Source organism: Chanodichthys erythropterus, chromosome 10 (assembly GCF_024489055.1).
Source record: "Chanodichthys erythropterus isolate Z2021 chromosome 10, ASM2448905v1, whole genome shotgun sequence".
In the NCBI taxonomy this organism is placed as follows: domain Eukaryota; kingdom Metazoa; phylum Chordata; class Actinopteri; order Cypriniformes; family Xenocyprididae; genus Chanodichthys; species Chanodichthys erythropterus.
The window spans coordinates 33,821,221-33,843,327 of NC_090230.1; the positions used below are offsets into that span (position 1 = coordinate 33,821,221).

The window sequence follows — 22,107 nt, forward strand, 5'->3', positions numbered from 1 at the left end:
TGACTTCATAGAAACTAAAGAAGGAAGAAATGTTATTCTTGAATTCTTCCATAAACGTTCTTTCAATAAAAGTATCACATGGCAAGCATCAGTTATAAAGTGTTCTCATTGTCACAACCATATATAATTTAGACAACACCCTCACTTTCCAGTCATGCCTGTAGACTCATATCTCTTTGAATGGGAAAAACTAAAATACCCAAAACTGTTGATCAAAATTACAGTAATAAAAAAAAAAAAAACCATTTCAAAACAGGAATGATATATATTGAGTTGTAAAATAAAGAGCTTTGTTGAGATCAACTTATTTCTCACATCTAACAGAATTTACAGTAAGACAATGATTCACATATGGGGCCGTAAAATATACACGTTTTTGCACATATATGCACACCACTCGGTTTCTCTGTCGAATCAGAACCTCTTTTGTCCATTTATAGATAACCAGGCACAGATACACTTCATCAGTATGAGGGCACACCCATTGCAATTGTTAACACCCCCACTTGCTCTCATACTGTGCAGTACTGTATACAATAACATAAAACATGAGCATGTACATGGCAAACATAACATTTTTGAGTTTGAGTTATCACTTGTTTAGTCATGACATCATCCACCATTTCTTCTATGGGGCAATACTCAGTGTTTTTTCCCTTCATGACATCATTGTACAGATTATGCATATCTGTCAATGATATGCAAAATGTATCACTCAAGCACATGTATTACTGTAATGTCTAAATCTCCCATTAACCGTGTAAGCAAAGAGTGCTTTACAATGTATAGCAATAGTCTTGCACCACAGCTTATTGGCATTTCCAACGCTATCTCACGCCCAATTTATATGTATTTTATGAGGTGGTTAATTCATATGAATTCGTACGTTTTGTCTAAGCCCCAGGTTTAGGGGCGGGTTTGGGGTAGGTCATTCGTAAGAATTCATACTGTAGGGAACCCCCCATCAGCCCAAAAACGGAATCCGACGGCCTGGGCGACGGTTTATGCGTGTATGTCTTTTCAGCGCCCCTGTGAAGTTCACTTAATTTCATTTGTTTAATCTGACTCCAATTTCAAATGATTATTACTCTTAGGTTGTGTTTCCAATTAGAAATTAATCACTGGTTATGTATTAATTTAGATATTTGATTAATCTGGGTATCCCATATTTTAAATTATTCGATCATTATGGACCCATACCACTTAGAGTCACACGCCCCAAGTTTGCATGGATCTCACGACACAAATTCGCCAGTTCTGATTCTTAGTCAGTGGGTGCAGAATTTACTAATGCATTTCAGTCAAACCGCCACATGCTTGTTCATAAAAAAACACAGTTTTCTTAGTCACGATACTGCAACTTGCTAAGCCAGTTGATAGACAAAAATCAAAAGGTCCCATGATGTGCAACATGCTCCTTTCATTGAGCCTTTAGTTTTAATCCATCCTGACGCAGATTTACAGAAATATGGACTCCAATAATCTACTGGTCATTATGATTTCAGAAGAATCCAGAGTAAATCAAATATAACATTTTATTTGTCAAGTAAAAATATATCATGCCAATTACATAGTTGGACAATTAGAAGCCAATTCAGAAATAATAAATGCATAACATCAGTTGAAATGCATATACAAACAGTGTTGTATTAGTGTTTTTAAAACACTTCCCAACATTGCATGGGGGCTTCTGACTACAGAAGATCCCCCCTGACTGCTTTGCAGTTTACCTTATATACATAGACCAGAACAAAAGGGTTGTACATTTTTACTACACCAACGCCTGTTTTGGGGGGAGAGGAGTGAGTTTTTCAACATCCAAAGGAGGACACAATTCTCCTTAGTTTTCAATCTTCTATATAATACCAGTGACTGCTGTGAAATTGAGACAATTTCATCAATCGCACTGAGACATTTAAAATGATATCAAACATGAAAGGAAAAAACAATAGATACACAAGTTACATTATACATAGAATATGCCTTCCTGGATAACTTTCAGTGACTTGAGTCAGGGGGAAGGAGGGTTACACAGATTGACATAGATTGTGTAACTCGTAATATACATACGATTTAGCAAAATAGGCATGAATTTGTACAAGTGGGGTCTTATGATTTAATACGATTTAGCCACCTCGCAAAATACGTACGAATTGCCGTGAGATTGGGTTGGCATTTCCTGTAGACCTTCAATGATCTGTTGATGTTTGTGTTGGAGAAGGCTCTGCCCTTTTCTCTGTTTCCTGCTTTGTTGGGGGGTGTGCAGCAGCATGTCTCACATGCTCACACCAATGTCTATGAATGTATTGGCAGTAGCAAGTCTCGGTACTTGCTCTACAGCTGCAGCGTAGCAGATCTATTCCACCAAGACCAAATACATTAACATTGTCATATCCATTACCAATATCATTTATCATACCAATATCCCGAGAGCTGATTTTGGTGGCCTTTATTAACCTCCCGGAGCCGTGTGGGGCACATGGTTTATGATGGATGGATGTGGATGGAAGTACTTTCTTCAGCTCATATTAGTGACCCCAGTTCACTGCCATTATAAAGCTTGGATGCTTCAGGATATTTAGGATAGTTTTTCATCAGAAAGAAGAGAGTCATATACACTTAGGATGGCTTGAGGGTAAGTAAAGCTTGGGCTATGTTTTATTTGAATTTTAACTAATCCTTTAAGTATGTGCTCCCAAGCTTAACATATTTATGAAGTGTAACTTTTTTGCACATGACTATCTTTGCTTAATGTTATGAACAGCAGCTATGCTCGTCCCGAGGTGACTAGAGAGGACATCAGCTTCAGAGGATCCAGCCTCTTAAGAAGACCTCAGATGACCAACACCTATGAGGAGATGGCGCCAACTCCTGCGAGGACTTCAGAAGACGCTATCATCTGGATCAACATGCACATCGCCCATTTTCTGTATTTCCTAATTATTGTTAATGTAATTCATTTTTCCAGGAGCTCATTGCTTCTACCTTCAGTTAAACTTCTAACAGTGATTGTAAATTAATTGCCTAAATTATTATATTATTTGCTAACTGTATTCTTTAAATTGTAATGTTGACATGCATTCTCTGTAAAGCTGCTTTGAAATGACATGAAAAGCACTAAGGTTGAGCTAATTGTTTGTAACTTTACAGTGTACGCATCATAACAAAATATGTTAATACAATATGGTTGCCAATGCATATTGTTATAGGTCAGGCCTGAGACACAAAAATCAGTTTTAAACAGTCCTTATTTACCACAAAAATGCATGTTTTCTTCCTCATCTTGACAGAGGTGAGAACCTAACAGTTGTGGTTGGAGCTCATGATCACAATCATGCTCTAACCGCATGGACCACATCCACCCTGAAAGTCTGATAAATGACATCACGCTACTTCAGGTAAATGACCAAGCTCGGTTTTGCAGGGTAAACTGCAATAAAACATTTGTAATGTTAGTGTACTGAAGGCAAGTGCAGTTTATTTAACCAAAGTGTTAACCAAATACAAAAAGAAACACAGACTTGACATGATAAAACTATGAACATAAAAATAAACTTGAACATGGTCTCACCAAACAGCAGTTACAGGAACAAAGCTAACTACAAAACAAACAAACAAAATACAGTTCTTCTCTTTAGGGTATAACAGCAGCTTGCATCCATTAGCGTTGCATGATGGTTTATTTTCCTGTAATGTCCATTACATATTTTCCTCATCATTCCAGTCCTTGGTAAAAAATTGCAAATGCTTCTTCTGCCTTGTTCATTCTCACCACTTTCCAGTCTTTCCTTCATTCCTGTCCTTGATAGACCAACTTTTCCTAACTCGTTCATTAGGTTCTCAGTGTCACACAGGGTCCTCGCACTGGCCATTCATTAATTATGTGATCACAAACTCGCCAGTCTTGGTCACTAGAGGTAATTGACTATACTGTTTAACGAGTTCGTTTGCCCATATAATCTTTAGGATATTAGGTTAGCTAATTTGGCTTGCTGTCCACTGAGGAGGGGCTCGATGAAGCATCTTCAACTCGAGCTCTGATACACCCCCCAGTGAATAAATATAGGATGTGATTACATAGGGCAAGGTACCTGAAATGAAGGTGGAGTTTGGGGAGGTGGAGGGATGCTGAAACAGCTGAGACTGAAGAGAGGTAAGCAGCTGCTTATATACTCTGGCTGTTGATTGGAAGATTAGATGGGCTCGCTCCTCCCTAAATTACGTTTAGGAACTTCACTTAACGAGTTCGTTTGCCCATATAATCTTTAGGATATTAGGTTAGCTAATTTGGCTTGCTGTCCACTGAGGAGGGGCTCGATGAAGCATCTTCAACTCGAGCTCTGATACACCCCCCAAAAAGTGCAGAATAAATTTGGGACAGCAAGTTGGATGGTTGAAAATGCTTAAGGATTTAATGTATATGGGATACCCAGATGCTTAATGCTTGTTACCCCCACAAAATGAGCGAAAGATTAAAGCGACATGAAGAATAGAGTTGAGGTGAGGAGTGGCACTAGTGTTTCCTATGCCGGAACACAAGGTGGTTGTGATTAATTGGCCTGGAGTCATGAATGAATACTGCTGCGGCAGTGATATTTAATGAGGCTCCTGTGGGAGCTGGGCTGGAACGCGTCGCCCTACTATGTCCACCATGTGGAGCTATGAGCAGGCTTCTGCTGCGGCAATGTTATTTAAGGAACTCTGTCGGGAGCTTGCGTTTATTGCTGCTGTGTGAGTTTGACTACGATGCATCTCGCCACTGCACTGCTGCGGCAGTGACTTCTAAAATTACTCCTGCGGGAGTGTTTTTTGGGACTGGAGGTTTGAGTACGTGGTTGGAGAACGTCCCGCCGCAACGTCTGCAACATGGGGGCCCATGAATTCAGAAGTACATGGGGCCCCCAGCTGCCAACAGGGGGGAAGGAGGTCCTCGTCCCAAAAGGGAAAACGGGCCACTGATATCCAGAGCGAACCTGCCTGCCGTAGAAAAAGGGGAGCCTACGGTATATAGATAAAACGCAGAGCTACCGTCCTTCCAAGGTGGTTTGGATCAAATAAGGACATGAGGGCCCACTGCAATCCTTATGGGACATACTATCCTTGGTACCTCCAGTCCGCTTGTTCAGATAGGAGGGCCCACACTGCGATCCGAACGGGAGAGCCTCCATGGTTAAGAACATGAAGAATCACACTGCGATTCAGAAAGGGAGAGCCCCTACGGCGCCTGAACGGAAGCTCACACTGCGATTCGACCGGGAGAGCTCCCGCTGCGTTTCGAAGGAGAGAGCCCCCGATAAAATAAACGGGAAGCTCACTCTGCAAGTCGAACGGGAGAGCCTGCACAGTATCTGGACGGGGGAGCCCACACAGCAATTCGAATGGGAAAGCCCACTCCAGGAGTGGTAGCTAACACACATCCGAAAAGGGAGAGCTCTCACTGCATCCAGATGAATATGAGAAAAAGATAAGAAAAATGGATGGTTACAAGGTTGTCTGGTGTTTGGCTGAGGGGGATTGGTTTTGTAAACCTTTGATGAGGAGGGATATCTGGGGACTTGAAGAGTCGGGGCACTGTTGGCCATGGATGAACTTGGAGAGCAATGTATGCCACTGAGGTAGATTTTGATTGTTCCTGAATTAAATTGGTATGATGGAGGTAAGAGATGAAGGATACTGAAAGGAGGGAAAACTCCTGGAAAGCTCTGTGGAAGTTTTTTGAAGGAACTCCAAGCTGTCCAGTAGGTTTGGAGTGTTCTGAGAGAAACGGCTTGCAGTATGGTATTTGTGGATGCGTTATGAAGAGGTCTTGAGGGAATGGACCAGACGAATGAGAGTTCTGAATCAGGAGGAATTGAAGTTGATTGGAGTCTGCTTCCAGAGCCAATGTTCTAAATTTGAAAAAGAAGATAAAACATCTGTGATTTTATTTTGGCGACCTGGGATATGTTCATCTATGATGATGAACTGGTAACAGGCGGAAATTCTAAGGGGCAATTAACATTTCGGAACCCCATAGATTGGCTGTTACTACTATGGGATACAGGTTTATGAGAATGATTGCTTGGTCTATGTTGTGGTGGTGGAGAATTCATCTAATTTGGTTACTCCAATTGGGCTTATGCGGAATAAGGTGGAGAATCAAAATGGGCCGATCATGAATCTGGAATCTAGTTCTTTTTGATGAGGCCTTCCACTATATCAGGTCCAGCTGTTGCAGATTATAAGTTATTGCAGATCAAGCTGGAGTCAGGTATACTTTCCAGACTGCGGCTGAAATGTTCTGTCAGGCCTGAAAAAAGAACTGGTTGGAAATTGTCTGGATGGTGTCCATTTCACTAACTAACTGGGAAATAATGATTGAAGAAGAGAGGCTGCTCACTTAGCTGCAAAGCTTGAGGTAGATATAAAAATGACTGCTCCAAAGGAAGAAGATCAAATGTCTGCACCTGATGGAATTAGGGAACAGTTATGGGTTGAGAATGTTGGTTGTTCCATGTTAACTGCGTTGGGAGGAGCTGGAAGAGGGACTGCTGTTGCGAGAGAATGGGCTGGCAAGCGGCTCAGACCTGAAGAAGTGTTTGGTGTTGGAAAAAGATGGATGCTGGGAGGAGGGCTCCATTACTGACTAGTGTCCAAGATGGCTGAAGTGAGAGAAAGGGGTTGGTGGGCAAAAAGAGTGTTGAGATCATTTGCGGAGACAACCTCATGCTAGGATCTGTGCCAAGAAGAATGTTAGAAGAAATTGGGGAACAGAAGGGAGGGGAGGAATGAGGTAAGTTGTAAACGGATAGAGGGTGAGGGATGACTAGCGGAGGCAGCCTCACGCTAGGATCCGCTTCCTGGGTGAGCAAGAAGTAACCATCTGCGAGGGCATCCTGGCGCATGGGTTTATCATGATGAAGATTGAAAAAGAACTGAAAAGCAGAAGTAATTAGTGATGTTACATATGAAACTGAAGCTTCAAATCTCATATCGAATACACAGCTCAATTATAACGAATGCATATGTTTTCAGAGGAGCGGTGATAAATGAAAGACGTCTCAACTATCTTTCCAGTCACATGAATGCCGTGCGTTTCAGAATGTTGAACCCAGACCACTACTCTACAGGTTTACGGAATTTAAAGTCCATTTACTATATATATATATATATATATATATATATATATATATATATATTACATTACATTACATTACATTACATGACATGATCGTACATTCTGCCATAAAGACAGTATAAAACCCTATCATAATTAGAGCATGATTTACTTGCATCAAACTCTGTTAGTATTTTTATTGTTATATTTAAGTTTATTGCAATACATTAGTATGGAAAATATATTATCAGAAATCTACACGTTTAACATTGCCAGGCTTTAATTTGCTTAATGGAATGACTGAGCTGTACATCTATATTCTTTGGCTGCACTGGCTGTTTTATGGCTGCTGTAAATGTATTTATTTTTAAAAGATTCAAGAGGCTTCATTTCATAATCCATAGAAGGAAGTAAAGTGCGGGAGACAGGAGTAAGTTTGGATAGTTCTTGCCTGAGGAGTGGAGCTGCATATGGGAAGAGCTGGAAAAGCGGGACTGTTTTTGCGGCAGCTGTTGTTGATCGGGCGGAAAAACGGCGGACGAGGAAGTGCGTGCGGCGGCAACGGACTGTGGATTAGCGTGCTTTAAATGTTTATGTTCAGGACATCAGGTCAGAAGAGAAACTTCTGAGTCTTGCTTTTATGATGCTGAAGTGTTTGTTGGCATGCTGGAACTGTTGTTAGAACTAAAGAAGATCGTAGAGTTTAGCTTTTGATGATCTGCGGGAGAAATTAATTCCAGAGCTGGAGAGGACTTGACGTAGGCTGTTGGCGGACCATTTGAAATGGGTAGAATCAGTGTATTAGCGGCGGTAGAATGAAGAGATGAAGTCTGTGAAGAAGACAGATGAGGCGCAGTTAAACGGGCGATCCTGAGCGTGGAGGAGAGAGTGGCTATCCGCAGCGTGGTCTGTATGAGCACTCAGAAAGAGCATCCGTGTTTGGATCTGTGAGATCCGATCTTACGCGAGATGTGACTGTTGGTGTCTCGGGGAAAGTTCGTCGTCTGAAGGGGGATGGTGGAATTTCCGTGGTGTTGGACATTGTTCAGTACGGCACTACCGGATGCTGAAACAGCTGAGACTGAACACTGAAGAGAGGTAAGCAGCTGCTTATATACTCTGGCTGTTGATTGGAAGATTAGATGGGCTCGCTCCTCCCTAAATTACGTTTAGGAACTTCACTTAGAAGGCCGCCTTCATGCTTGCTCTATCTAAAAGTATTTGTTTAGTCCACTACTCTTGAACTAATGTCAAGCGTTATTCGAAGAGTTATTCGTCAGAATGAATTGGGAATGGGATTGTAAACATAAAAAAGAAAAGTGAGTGATTTGAGATATGCCAAAAAGATTAATACATTTTGTCTGAACAAAACCTTAGAGTTCTGATCATAGAACTGGAGTAAAACATCAGTCTCAAGAAGTCATTTAAGTACAACCCAAATTTCCGGAAATGTTGGGATGTTTTTAAATTTGAATAAAATAAAAACTAAAAGACTTTCAAATCACATGAGCTGATATTTTATTCACAATAGAATGTTGATAACATAAATGTTTATACTGAGAATAATTTATAAATGTTTATACTCTAAATAGTTGGGACGGGGCATGTTTACTATGGTGTAGCATCTCCTCCTCTTTTCAAAACAGTTTGAAGACATCTGGGCATCAAGGTTATGAGTTTCTGGAGTTTTGGTGCTGGAATTTTGTCCCATTCTTGCCTGATACAGGTTTACAGCTGCTGAAGAGTTTGTGGTTGTCTTTCGTTTAATGATGCGCCAAATGTGAAATAGGTGAAAGATCTGGACGGCAGGCAGGCCAATTCATCACCCAGACTCTTCTACGACGAAGCCATGCTGTTGTAATAGCTGCAGTATGTGGTTTTGCATTGTCCTGCTGAAACACACAAGGCTTCCCTAAAATAGACATCGTCTGAAGGGAGGCATACGTTGCTCTAAAACCTTTATACCTTCCAAAACATGCAAGCTTCCCATACCGTATGCACTTATGCACCCCCATACCATCAGAGATGCTGGCTTTTGAACCGAACGCTGATAACACGCTGCAGGTCTCCCTCCTCTTTCGCCCGGAGGACATGACGTCTGTGATTTCCAACAAGAATGTCAAATTTGGACTCGTGTGACCATAGAACACTTTTCCACTTTGAAACAGTCCATTTTAAATGAGCCTTGGCCCACAAGACACGATGGTGCTTCTGGATCATGTTCACATATAGCTTCCTTTTTGCATGATAGAGCTTTAGTTGGCATCTGCAGATGGCACGGCGGATTGTGTTTACCGACAGTGGTTTCTGGAAGTATTCCTGGGCCCATTTAGTAATATCATTGACACAATCATGCCAATGAGTGACGCAGTGTCGTGTGAGGGCCTGAAGACCACGGGCATCCAATAAAGGTCTTCGGCCTTGTCCCTTACGCACAGAGATTTCTCCAGTTTCTCTGAATCTTTTGATGATGTTATGCACTCTGTAGATGATGAGATTTGCAAAACCTTTGACAATTGATGAACATTGTTTTTAAAGTATTCCACAATATTTTTACACACTCTGACTGGAGAGCCTCTGCCCATCTTTACTTCTGAAAGACTCTGCCTCTCTAAGACATCCCTTTTATAGCTAATCATGTACAGACCTGATATCAAATAACTTGCCAACTTTTTTGAGACCTGTAGCAGGCATAAAATTTGAAATGAGCTCATTTAGTGGATAAACGTGTAAAATCTCTCTGTTTATACATTTGTTATGTTATCTATGCTTTATTGTGAATAAAATTTCGGCTCATGTGATTTTAAAGTCTTTTAGTTTTCATTTTATTCAAATTTTAAAACATCCTGACATTTGTAACACTTAAACTATAAAATACTAGCATACCTATTAGTCCCATTAACCTGAAAAGTAAAACAACTTGTCAATAAAAATAAAATCATCCAGTTTTCATTATGAAATTTCTCAGCATTAAAGGGTCATGAAACCACAAACTAAATTTTCTGAGATTTTAACAGAGGTATGTGTGTTGAATATCATTGAATACAATGTTAGCATCTGATTTAATTGTAGAGGGAAAGTGGTTAATTTTGAGATTTTTTCCACTATTTTCGTCTTCCGGGTTTAAAATCTTCACCGTGTCCATGTCACAGGTGGTGGGTGACAAGCTAGAATCTCGTAACCAAGAATTACGAGGCTGCGTGAACGCACATTAAAGGATTAGTTCACTTTCAAGTTAAAATTTCCTGATAATTTACTCACCCCCATGTCATCCAAGATGTTCATGTCTTTCTTTTGTTCAGTCAAAAAGAAATTAAGGTTTTTGATGAAAACATTCCAGGATTTTTCTCCATATAGTGGACTTCAATTGTCTCCAGACTGTTGAATGTCAAAATTACAGCTTCAAGGAGCTCTACACCATCCCAGACAAGGAATAAGTGTCTTATCTAGCGAAATGAGTGGTCATTTATAAATAAATAGATAAATATAGGCACCCTTTGAATGTTTTCCTTGGAAGGGGAGAGTTCTGGTGTGTATAGAAATTTTGCCATATAATGAGATGTCTGGAATCTTGGTGGTTTGATCTTTGTTTCTTTCTTTTTGTGCTAAAAAACACAACCTATAGATGTGTTTAATGGAATACATTTTTTGCCCCATTAAGTTTAATGGCTCGAACGGATGAACCCTTTGTGTAAGCGTCGATCCCAGACATCCCAGAGAAAATATTTATACTTATCTAGAGAAAATACTTATCTAGAGAAACCATCACTCATTTTCCCCAAAATTAAAAAATTATATAAGTTTTAACCATAAATGCTTGAACTAGCTCTCTTCTTCTTCTCTATTTGAATTCCAGCAGTGTAGACACTGCTAAGTGTATTACTGCCCTCCACAGGTCAAAGTTTGAACTAATTGTTATATACTTGCATATTGTATATGACAATTTAGTTCAAACTTTGACCTGAGGAGGGCAGTAATACACTTCAAATAGAGAAGATGAAGAGAGCTAGTTCAAGATTAAAATGTATAACATTTTTTTTTAAATGAGTGATGGTTTCTCTAGATAAGACAATTATTTCTCTGGGATTGCATAGTACGCTTTGAAGCTGCAATAAAACTGTAATTTTGACCTTCAACCATTTGGAGGCCATTGAAGTCCACTATATGGTGAAAAATCCTGGAATGTTTTCATCTTAATTTCTTTTTGACCGAAGAAAGAAAGACATGAACATCTTGGATGACACGGAGGTGAGTAAATTTTAATTTGAAAGTGAACTAATCCTTTAACACTTCGATGAGGCGTCTGTGTCTCATAATTATTAATAATAAGTTTTCTTATCCTATGAGAAGACACCGTCTTCTGATAGGATAAGAAATGTCTATCTTTTTACATGACAGACATGTCTGTATTTTGACATGACAAACTTAGATCGCGCGGTAGATGAGAGAGGCGCTGTGTTGTCAGTCTCCGCTCATCCCCCTCCACTCCGCAGCTTAACCACGCCCACTTCTCTAGCATTTTTCAAAACTGTGGTGAGAACTGACTGCTGCTGAAACAGGGGGTTTCATGACCCTTTAAGGATTGAATTTCTTGCTGTAGATATATATGTAAAGGTCAAAAAATGTAATAAAGTCAACATACCAAAGAAAGATAAGGACATCAAGGCCAGTGACAAATGCAGTGTTGCAGGATGGGGGAAAAACACCAATAGTACAGCAAGTGCTAAACTTAATGGAGATGGAAGTCACAATTATTGATAAAAAAGCATGTCAGAAGTACTGAGGGAAAACGTACTCTACCTTAAGAAAGGTGTGCGCAGGTGGTCATGGAGGATTTTGTCAGGTTAGTATATTCTGGTCAAATCACAATTAGTGTAGCAGTTCAGTTTTATTCACAGCCTGTAACTTTCTCCATTCTCAGGGTGATTCTGAAGGACTTCTGGTGTGCAACAAAGTTGCAGTTGGTGTCATTTCATTCATCAGGCAACAACCATGATCTACATAATTGGATGTCTTCACCAAAGTGTCCAAATTTCTGCCTTTGATCAATTGTTTTTTTTTTGTGTGTGTGTGTGTGTGTGTGTGTGTGTGTGTGTGTGTGTGAAGCAAGAACTTAATTAATAAACATTTTATTTCCTAACACACTCTGTTGATTGTATGTGGGGAGTTTTGGAGATCATATTGTAATTGGACATCTTGATCGATTTGTCAGATATGACAAACACCAAACACTTTTCAGTGGAAAGATGGTTTTGATCCTTCTCAGCAGCCTTGGTTTCCTGTGGGGGGCTCACATCTCATCGCATGTGGTCAGACAACTTCTTTCTGTGGCACTCTAGTTTGCAAAGACATCTTAAATAGGTCTGATGTTCTGCAAAGTCATGAGCCTCACCACAGATTAGAAATAGTCTATTCTTACTGGAAGCACCTGAAAATTTATGTTAGCTCACACCTGTTATGAGACTACTAGTATAGCATTAAATTGTCATGGAGAAAACTGAGGAAATTCTTTAAAAAATAAAATTCAGGTTTTTCAGAACATTCTCCTCATCTGCCATTGGTCAAACAGCCAAACTTGCGCCATTGGCTGAACTGTTGCTATGTCAGGCTGGTCAGTATTTTCAAAGCAGCTGAGCAATGTTTTGACAAACAGAGTTACAGTGTTCATACTTTTCAGGAAAATCAACTTAAATGTATTATTTATAGTATTAAAATTCCAAAAATGTTATTTACTAACTCTCACTTTCTAGGAGGCTAGTTTTTGACTTTCGAGTTATTTTTGCCTCAAATAATTTTTTTCTTTTTTTTCTCCATAGTTGTGTTTTCATTTAAAAAAAATGAAAGTTCACATGGGTACCTCAGGGTTCAGTTATTGGAACCCTCCTCTTCTCCATATACACTACATCACATTGACCCATCATGGTTTCTCTGATACAGCTCTACCATTCATTTCAACCAGATGATCCTACAGTGGCTGCATGAATCTCAAGCTGTCTGGTGGACATCTCTGCATGGATGAAAGAACATTACCTGCAGCTCAAGCTTGCAAAGACTGAGCTTCTCGTTTTCCCTGCCAATCCGACTTTAGCATGATTTCACCATCCAGATAGGTCAGATATCACGGTCATGCAGGTTTGCACTACAAATCCTCTAAATCAGTCGCACATGCGAATAAATTTCATGAGAGGCGACTAAAAAATGTCTTTTATTAGCCAATGGCTAGTAAATTGTATGATTTCAGTCGCCTGTAATTGAGTTAGAGGCGAAAAATTATTTTAGCACAGATATAATTTCATTGCCTTCAGATTCACATGCACATGCACAAAGAGAGAGCTCATTGACAGAACTGTCTTGATCGGACCAGTGCTGCGTTGTCATGAAAGTTTATCATTTGCATGTGTTTTTAAGCCTCGCCAATTTAAACATTCAAGCGCAAGACACAAAAGATAACTCACGCTTGCTGTGTGAGACGTTTTCTGCGCGCCCACATCCGAAGCACATGCCCAGAAAGCCGTGTCTGACAGCATGTGAGTACTGAATTAAGCACTCTTTCATGTCTTGCACTTGAGTGGACAATTTCATACAAAATTATGTCAAAATGCCTGTCTTGGCGATTATCCTTGTAAAGATATTCGGTTATGTCTTAGGTGAATGAAAACGGTTGAGAATGTAAACGCATGTGTAATGGTATATTGGATCCATGCATTAGTCTTAAAGTGACAGCAGCCTAATATTCCTGCTTCTGTCTGTGTCATTAAAGGGATAGTTCACCCAAAAATGAAAATTTGATGTTTATCTGCTTACCCCCAGCGCATCCAAGATGTAGGTGACTTTGTTTCTTCAGTAGAACACAAATGATGATTTTTAACTCCAATCGTTGCCGTCTGTCAGTCAAATAATGGGAGTGAATGGGAATTCGAACAATAAGAGTCGAAAAACTTGCATAGACAAATCCAAATTAAACCCTGCGGCTCGTGACGACACATTGATGTCCTAAGACACGAAACGATCGAAAGCATTCGCTTAGTGAGGTCTGATCACGCTCTGACAATGGCAGTGACCGAGTGCTGAACGCAGTTGGACATAGTGGCGTATTAGAGGTAAAAAATGATATAAATAATGTTCGGTTTCTTGCACAAACCGATCGTTTCGTGTCTTAGGACATCAGTGTGTCGTCACGAGCCGCAGGGTTTAATTTGGATTTGTCTTTGCAAGTTTTTTCGACTCTTATTGTTCGAGTTCCCAATCACTCCCATTATTTGACTGACAGACGGCAGCAGTTGCAGTTAAAAATCATCATTTGTGTTCTACTGAAGAAATCATCTTGGATGCGCTGGGGGTAAGCAGATAAACATCAAATTTTCATTTTTGGATGAACTATCCCTTTAACGTTAATCAAACAACAGTCTCGCTGCAAAAAAAATCACTCAATGCTCTTGACTGAACAACTTTTATAACTTTAATAAGGATTAATCTGTTTAATAATTTATACAGTTAAGACTATGCAGTGCTATTTTACATTTGATTACTATATTCAAATTCTGTAATTTATATCTAACTACTGTTAGATTTACCTGAAATGCACAGTTTATTTAATTGGCATCTTTATTTGTGCTACTGCTTGTAGTTTGATTATTTGACCTTATTTTATTACTGACTGTTTACTTGACTTTAATAGCATTTGAAATGTATATTTTATATTATTTTTATGTAGATTTTTTTTAAAAATGTACTAGCCATTGGTGACTCAAGCTTCATTGTGTCCATAGAGGGTTGACTACACAACATCAGGAAGATCAGGCCTGTGATTCAGGTCAGGGGGTCCTTTGGTTTATTGGAGACACTGCAGTTGGTGTCACATCATTTTGTGACACTGAACTATCTAACGTGTACCCTAAAATTTCAGCATATCTTCCATGGATCCACCAAATAATTAGAAATGTTAAGTAACTTCATGAAAAATAAAAAGGGAAGAATAGTTTTTCTTGAATTCTTCCATTAATCTTTCAAAAAAGTACTGCATCAACCAGTCGATGTGTCACAACCATTTCTAATGATAATATTATAACATGGAGGCACATGTCCAAAGACACACATGGTGGCATCTGAATAACTGCCTAAATTTACAGTATGCAAGTATGGCTCATATCTATTTGAATGGAGAAAAATCTTCAAAACTGGTAAAGAATTTTTCAGACTGAAAAATAAAATAAATAATGAGTAGTTCATTGTTGCACATTGTCGAGACGTGAATCAATGTGAAACGACTGAATGTGCAATAAACACTAATCACCTGCTGTAGTTCCTAAAAATCACCACCAGAGGTCAGTCTTGGTACTGCCTCACATGCATTAGTTAGTTGTCAGTTGCATCTCTGTTTAACGGCATACACACAGACAGCATCACAAAGCCTCAAATACAAGCTTTCGCTGTGTATAAAAAAATACAATATGCTAAAAAATACTATTTAAATTTGCACAGCAGCAATCGTTTTCCCCTCCGCCATGTTAAAGTTTATGGCCCGCACAACTTGTGACTTTGGGTATCAAAATTATTCCAGAGCTTCCCAGTGGAACTTGAGAGGTCCAATTTTTAACTAGGAAAATATTCAGTAGGGCATAAATCGGAGGAGCATCTGCATATCCGTCACACGTCTTTCTGTGCGCGCGCTTTTGGAACTTTTTTCCCTTTTTTATCTCGTGTCGTGCCTTTCACAAAACAGAAATAATTACAATATAATAATTTATTTGATACAACTTTTGGCTTTCATGGAAAATGGCACAATTGTTGACATACTGAATTATATGAAAGGATTATTGTGATAAGTCAAAATTAAGACATGAAAAGTCGAAATTATGACAAGTCAAAATGACAGTCATAATTATGAGATAAAAAGTAAAAGTTATGGCATGCTAAGTCATAATTATATGACATTGTTATTGTATGCCATAATTAAATCATAGTTATGAGAAATCAAAATGTACATACTTTTCATCTTTATGACTGTCATAATTTCGATTTTAAATCTCATAAATATAACTCAGTTTGTCATAATTTCATTTTTTTAATCTCATAAATATAACTCAGTTTGTCATAATTTCGACTTCATGATTTACAAAAGCATGATTTTTTTCCCTTTTTTTTTCCTTATATCTTTTTAAAGCAAGGCACTACAGGCATCAGTCAATTTTGAGGTTTTAGGCTATTTGGCTTTTTATAAAATAATTCAAACTTGTGGAGAGAAAACACCCAAAATACACTTTTAAGTGTTGATTTTATTGCATAAAAAAGCATCAAATTCTAATCAAAGTTGTTATTTTTGTGGGGTTCAGATTGGTCATATCGGGCTGCGTTTTTAAGAGACATGAATTATTGACTGGACCCCTTCTGTTCTATTTGGGAGTTGCAGGACGTTTTGATGGGAATTTGGTGATCACCCTTGCGTGAAATTGAGAGACATGAGGGTAGATACTCCAAACACCCTAGCAACATGGCGAACACCTTAGCAACCACACAGAAACACCCTAGAACTGTGGCTAGAATTGTTATTTGATGTTAATGAAATGTTTGTGAAATTATTAAACGCTTTTCACAGATGTGTAGCCAGAATGCTCAATGGATTCAGACAATGACACAAGAAAATTTGTCCAATGTTTGTATTGAGTTCAGGTGAATATACAGTACATTAAACAGTACAATAGTTAAAGACTGTCACAATATTTCAGTAGAAACAGACCATATATTTGCACTTAATGCAAAACTGTATTCATTTAAACAAAAGGGGAATAATCTTGATTATTATTATACATATTTAATATAATCTTGTGCACCAGTTCATTGCAGGTTACCGATTCTAACACTTGCAGTTTATTAGGTTGCTAAATAAACTTTGTTGTTAATATTACATCAATAACAAGAGATACAATATGTTTTTGTGCTTAAAAGTTGTGCTTGAAAAGGGTCTGTTCACACCAAGTTTAAAGTGACTAAAATACATGAAAGTATAAAATATTTGCAAACCATTTTTTTGCACCAAAACCGTTTTGTCTGAAAAGTTTGGATACCTGAATAAACGGCATTTGATCAATTTAATAAATCAATCTTGTGTCCGTATATACAAAACTAAAAGGTTAATCTTAAAATCGTGCCGACTTGGTGTGAATAGGCCAGAAATCTACAGGACATAACATCAAAAATACACATAAAAAGCCATTCATATGACAATATCATGACTATATGCCTGACATTTAACAGTAAAAAGAATAACTTAGTTTCAAAGAATGGCAGTTAAACTCATGTGCTGTATACAATTAAAGTGAGAAGTGCAATAAGTTAATAGTGGTTAGCTTCAGCTTAGTTTGGTGCACTGGTCATACGGTTTTGTGTCTGTGATAACAGTCCGTTATGAGTTCTTTAAGCTGAAGTGTGTATTTTTTATTCATTAAAATCGTCTATCCTGGTTTAATGTGCAGATAAACTGCTAGTAAACCATTCGTAGTGTGAGTTACCAAACGTTGGCTATGTTCGGAATAGCATACTACTAGTAATGTTTCTGTATAGTATTTATGCTGTGCATAGTATGTATCATTTCTGTATGCTTAGAAATCCCAGGTGTAAATGTGCAGTATATATCCCATAATGCAATGTGCTCGGCTAGAGTCGATTTTATATGGGACAAAAAAACTAAAAGCTATGATTTAACAAAATTTTCTTGGCCTATTATTTATTGTTGCATAATGTGTACCATTACATAAAATAGTGGGCAGTATTCAGAGTATAGTACTGAGCAGTTTGCAGTAGTGTTGTCAAACCATGATGCTTTGAGTGCTGATGAGTGGATTCGTAAACCTCTGATTTGCTATTGTGTTCACACGCTCAACATATATGTCTGTTATTGGCTACAATGATCAACGTACGGGAGTGTTTGAAAGCATGCGGAAGTGTTTGAATTTGAAAGCGGGAGCTCCCGAGTGTGAGTTTTCCGTGAAGAGTGACGTTGATGTCTATTTATAACATGTTTTTGAAGTGTTGATCATTGTAGCCAATCACAGACATATCTGATGAGTGCGTGAACACAATGGCCAGTCAGAGGTGTTTACGAATCCGCTCAACAGCGCTCAAAGCGTCACATTTTTTCAATTTCAGTACCGACTTGGTACTTTTGACAACTCTTGTTTGCAGTATGCTAGTATACCATTCCGAAGGCTCTTTCAAAACATTGCTTTGTTTGTTTGAGTGGTCCAAAATGTCAACTTCTGACTCAACCAATGGCGCGAGTTTGGAGCAGAGATACACTGAAAGAATGTGTTTTTGAAACCTGTTTGGTCATTATTTTTGCGATTTTGTGCCTCTAGTGGTGTATAAATTACACACAGCAGCTTTAAATACACAGCAAAGTTTCGCTAAACCGTTCCCAATTTTCTTGCTGGTAATTCGTCAATAGATCAATCCACACAGGACAATGAAAAACTTACGAAACACATAAAACGGTATTAATAAAAACAAACAGAAATATTTCTCATCTTCATAAGTCGAATTCCATCAAGGCAGCATACCTTAGCCTTCATACGGGCGGATACGTTCAAGGGAATGTACAAGAGGTTCAAATGTATATATGCTGTGTAGAAAAATAGCGAATAATCTGGTTGAAAGCGATCTGTGCATAGCCTGCTCACAGGCGGAGGGGTTGAGGGGGAGTTCAGAAGGTTTGGTCATCGTTGCAAGAATCTGTCCAGTGACCGAACGCCTCGCAGATGTCGCAGTACGGCCGTTCGCCGCTGCGGGTGCCGTGGTAGGTGGTGTGCGGAGGCGAGTCTGGGGATTGTGTTTGCGTGGGACAGTCCTCCGTGTCGTGCAGGTCGAAGCAGTCGCAGATGTCACAGAAAACTCGTGGTGGGGCTTTCTTCTTCTTTTTGACCTCACTTGAGAGAAAGAGGATAAACAAAATAATTGTATTATGACAAACTCTTTTCGAAGAATAACACTAATAGTAACAAAGACGCTAGCAGTGCATGTAAAGTATGTACATGACCACGTGAAATTCTGTGAAATTAGGATAGAATATGCCACCACTACATTTACATTCTGCTAATCCACTGTCATTTTGCTTTTTATAGAAATAAAACTATGAATAATGGTCACTTCAATCCCATCCAGCTCATCCAACACGAGCTGCAGAGTCGTACACAGTGCAGCAGGAATGAGAGTTCACTGATCACGTGACAAGAGTGATGAGTGATGAGATGACCGACAAGACCATGGCAGAGGATTCATTGCACAACAGAGCCAATATGTTGGCAAAGCATTTGTATCTACAGTTTCTATCTAACATGCCAGACAGAAAAAAGTGGCAGGTGAAGATTTCAAAACCCAATTGGACTCACCCGTCATTCTCATCATTTCCGTTGAACTCGGTCAATGCCATTTTCTTCAGCTTCACCTTTAGTTCTTCATTCTTCCTCTGGAGGTCCACAATCACTGAGTTCAGGAAGTTGATCTGATCCATGCAGGAGAACATGATAAATTTTAGACATTTTACACATATGACATCCTAAAATCATTAACAAATACAGAACAGAGGAGTTTTACCTGTCCCTCAGCAAACTCTTTCTCTTCTCTCAGTTGGTCCAAAGCAGCATCACCCGCTGTACAGGAGAGACAAACAGACAGGACTCAGTTTAGTGAGAAGAACAGTGACAAGAGTTAGTGAATGTCAGAATTGCATATTAGTAGTCAAGAAGCATTTGTTCATTTAAGTTGAATTAGTATGTCATAATTTCTACTTCATTATGATTTACAAAAGCATGATTTTTTTTCTTATGTGGTGGAAATGGACTACTATAGAACTACATATGTAATCTTGTTTTCCATTTAAAAAACATTCTGTAAAAAATGATGGGCCAGATTTGGTGTGAGCACAATTGCACAAATGCGCCGATGGGAGTGGCAAGATTTGCATGTGCATTAGCAATTGCAGCCATGTTGTAAAATGGGTTAAGACATGATTTTTTTTAGGCATTAAATAATGGCGCAAATACCAATAAATTGACGAGTGCAAATATTAGTAAATCGTGTTGCGTGATTCATTTAAATACTCTCCTCCCATAAATTTTGCGTCTGAAAGGGAAACTCCTACAAATGCATATGCAATAAGTCAGCCTCAAAAACAACTTTTTAATTTTGCACTGCGTGTCTTTAGTAAATCCTGACAGTAGTTTTTTAACACCAAAAGAGGGTTTGCACTGGTCAAGCTGTTAGTAAATGTGGCCCTATAATGTGACATGTATTCTGGTCACAAACATTTGATTTGGATTCTTTTTTCATGCTGGAATATGTTATGAGTAATATGGTATGTATTACTTAGGCCCTTAGGTTTAATCTAGTGCGTTTTTGTTTTAAAACGTATAACTTTTGCTACAGTTACACCTGTCTGTAAAACGCCATTTTAAAATGAAAACGCACTAGTGTAAATGGGGCCTTATACTATTTAATTTCCACTTCCAGAGATTTTTAATAAATCTTTAACTTGTTATTTGATCATACTACCATAAATTAAGATATATATACACATAATTGGATTAGAAATAACTGGATGGTATTTCCAGAATTAAACATGCAACATGATGAGGTCATGTGACAACAATTTAGCATTCTGCATCATTTTGCCTACTACTTTTAAATAATAAATAATACAGTGCTCTTTAAAAGTTTGGGGCCAGTATGTTTTTTTTGTTTTTTTTGTTTTTTAAGAAATAAATACTTTTATTCAGCAAGGATGTATTACATTTCCCGAAAATAAATGTATTATATTAAATATGAAGCAGTACAACTGTTTTCAACATTGATATGAATTAGCAATGTTTCCTGAGCAGCAAATCTGCATATTAGAATAATTTCTGAAGGATCATGTGACATTGAAGACTGGAGGAATGATGCTGAAAATTCACAGGAATTATTTACATTTTAAAATATATTTACATAGAAAACAGTTATTTTTAAATTGAAAATATATTTTATAATATTACAGGTTTTACTGTATTTTTTATCAAATAAATGCAGCCTTGGTGAGGATAAGAGACTTCTTTAAAAAAAAAAACAAATCTTAAATTAAAATGACTTTTGAATGGTACTGTAAATAAATAGCTAGCAGTATACAGTTTACTGCACAGTATACAGTATGCTGTCATTCCATTCCAAATATAAATACGCTGACGGACCTGAGGTGACTTCCTCTCCGTTCCCTGCATGCCGGCCCTCCAGCTTTTGCTCTAAGCTGTTCACTCGGCTCTGCAGCTGGGCTTTGTCCCTCTCTAGAGACGTCACGGCCGACTGGAGTGTCTTGGCCATGGCATTTTCCCCACGCAGCACTGCAATCTGCGATAACAAGAACCATCTTTAGATCACAAATAATTGTTTTCCTATTATCTGACAATACTAAGTGTCAAAGTTTTATATAAAAAGAAAAAAATGGGAAGAACTGCTGTAGGCAATACTGTTTTAATATGAAATTACTCTACTAAAAGCATTCTTTTTACATACAGTAAGTTCACAGTGCATAAAACATTCTTGATCCAGATGTTTAGTTAGACTTATAAAACCCAAGAATCAAAGCTCTTACCTCATTTCGTAGTGTCTCTAGCTCTTTGTCTTTATCGGACATCAAGGCATTGGAATTCTCCCTGTGAGAACAGACAAGAGCTCACTATAACTAGAGCCCATTGTTGGATTTATAGCCATGTTACAAAAGCCATATGCACTCTGAGAACATGCACAACGATCTCCCAATGGAGCCTGAAGATTAAAAGCTTACAGAAAAACAGGCAAAAAAATGAACAGACATCCAGTGGGACAGCGCAGTATTTTTAGGGTGGAGGAAAACAATAGATCTGAAGCCAAACGCTTGTACTAAGTACCATTATTTGAGCCGTTCAATCATGGAAACAGATCATCTCTCTAGATGTAATCTTGGTATATCATAAAACACTGATCTCTAAAGAACATGTACTAACAAG

The 22,107-nt window shown here is 38.4% G+C and overlaps 1 protein-coding gene across 2 annotated transcripts in view; it reads right to left on the minus strand.

Annotated features, from left to right (window-relative positions):
* Positions 1-16,556: 16,556 nt before the first annotated feature.
* The window catches only part of clip1b (CAP-GLY domain containing linker protein 1b), a 28,415-nt gene continuing 22,864 nt past the window's right edge, over positions 16,557-22,107 (minus strand). Inside the window, exons 18-22 of one of the 2 annotated variants that reach the window (XM_067397420.1) lie at positions 21,714-21,774; positions 21,313-21,469; positions 19,685-19,740; positions 19,480-19,592; positions 16,557-19,017 (exon numbers count right to left, since the gene is read on the minus strand). In XM_067397420.1, the coding sequence (XP_067253521.1) occupies positions 18,795-19,017; positions 19,480-19,592; positions 19,685-19,740; positions 21,313-21,469; positions 21,714-21,774 (610 nt within the window). In that variant the 3' untranslated portion in view covers positions 16,557-18,794. The remainder of the gene's footprint in view (positions 19,018-19,479; positions 19,593-19,684; positions 19,741-21,312; positions 21,470-21,713; positions 21,775-22,107) is intronic. The other variant, XM_067397421.1, reaches the window with a different exon arrangement.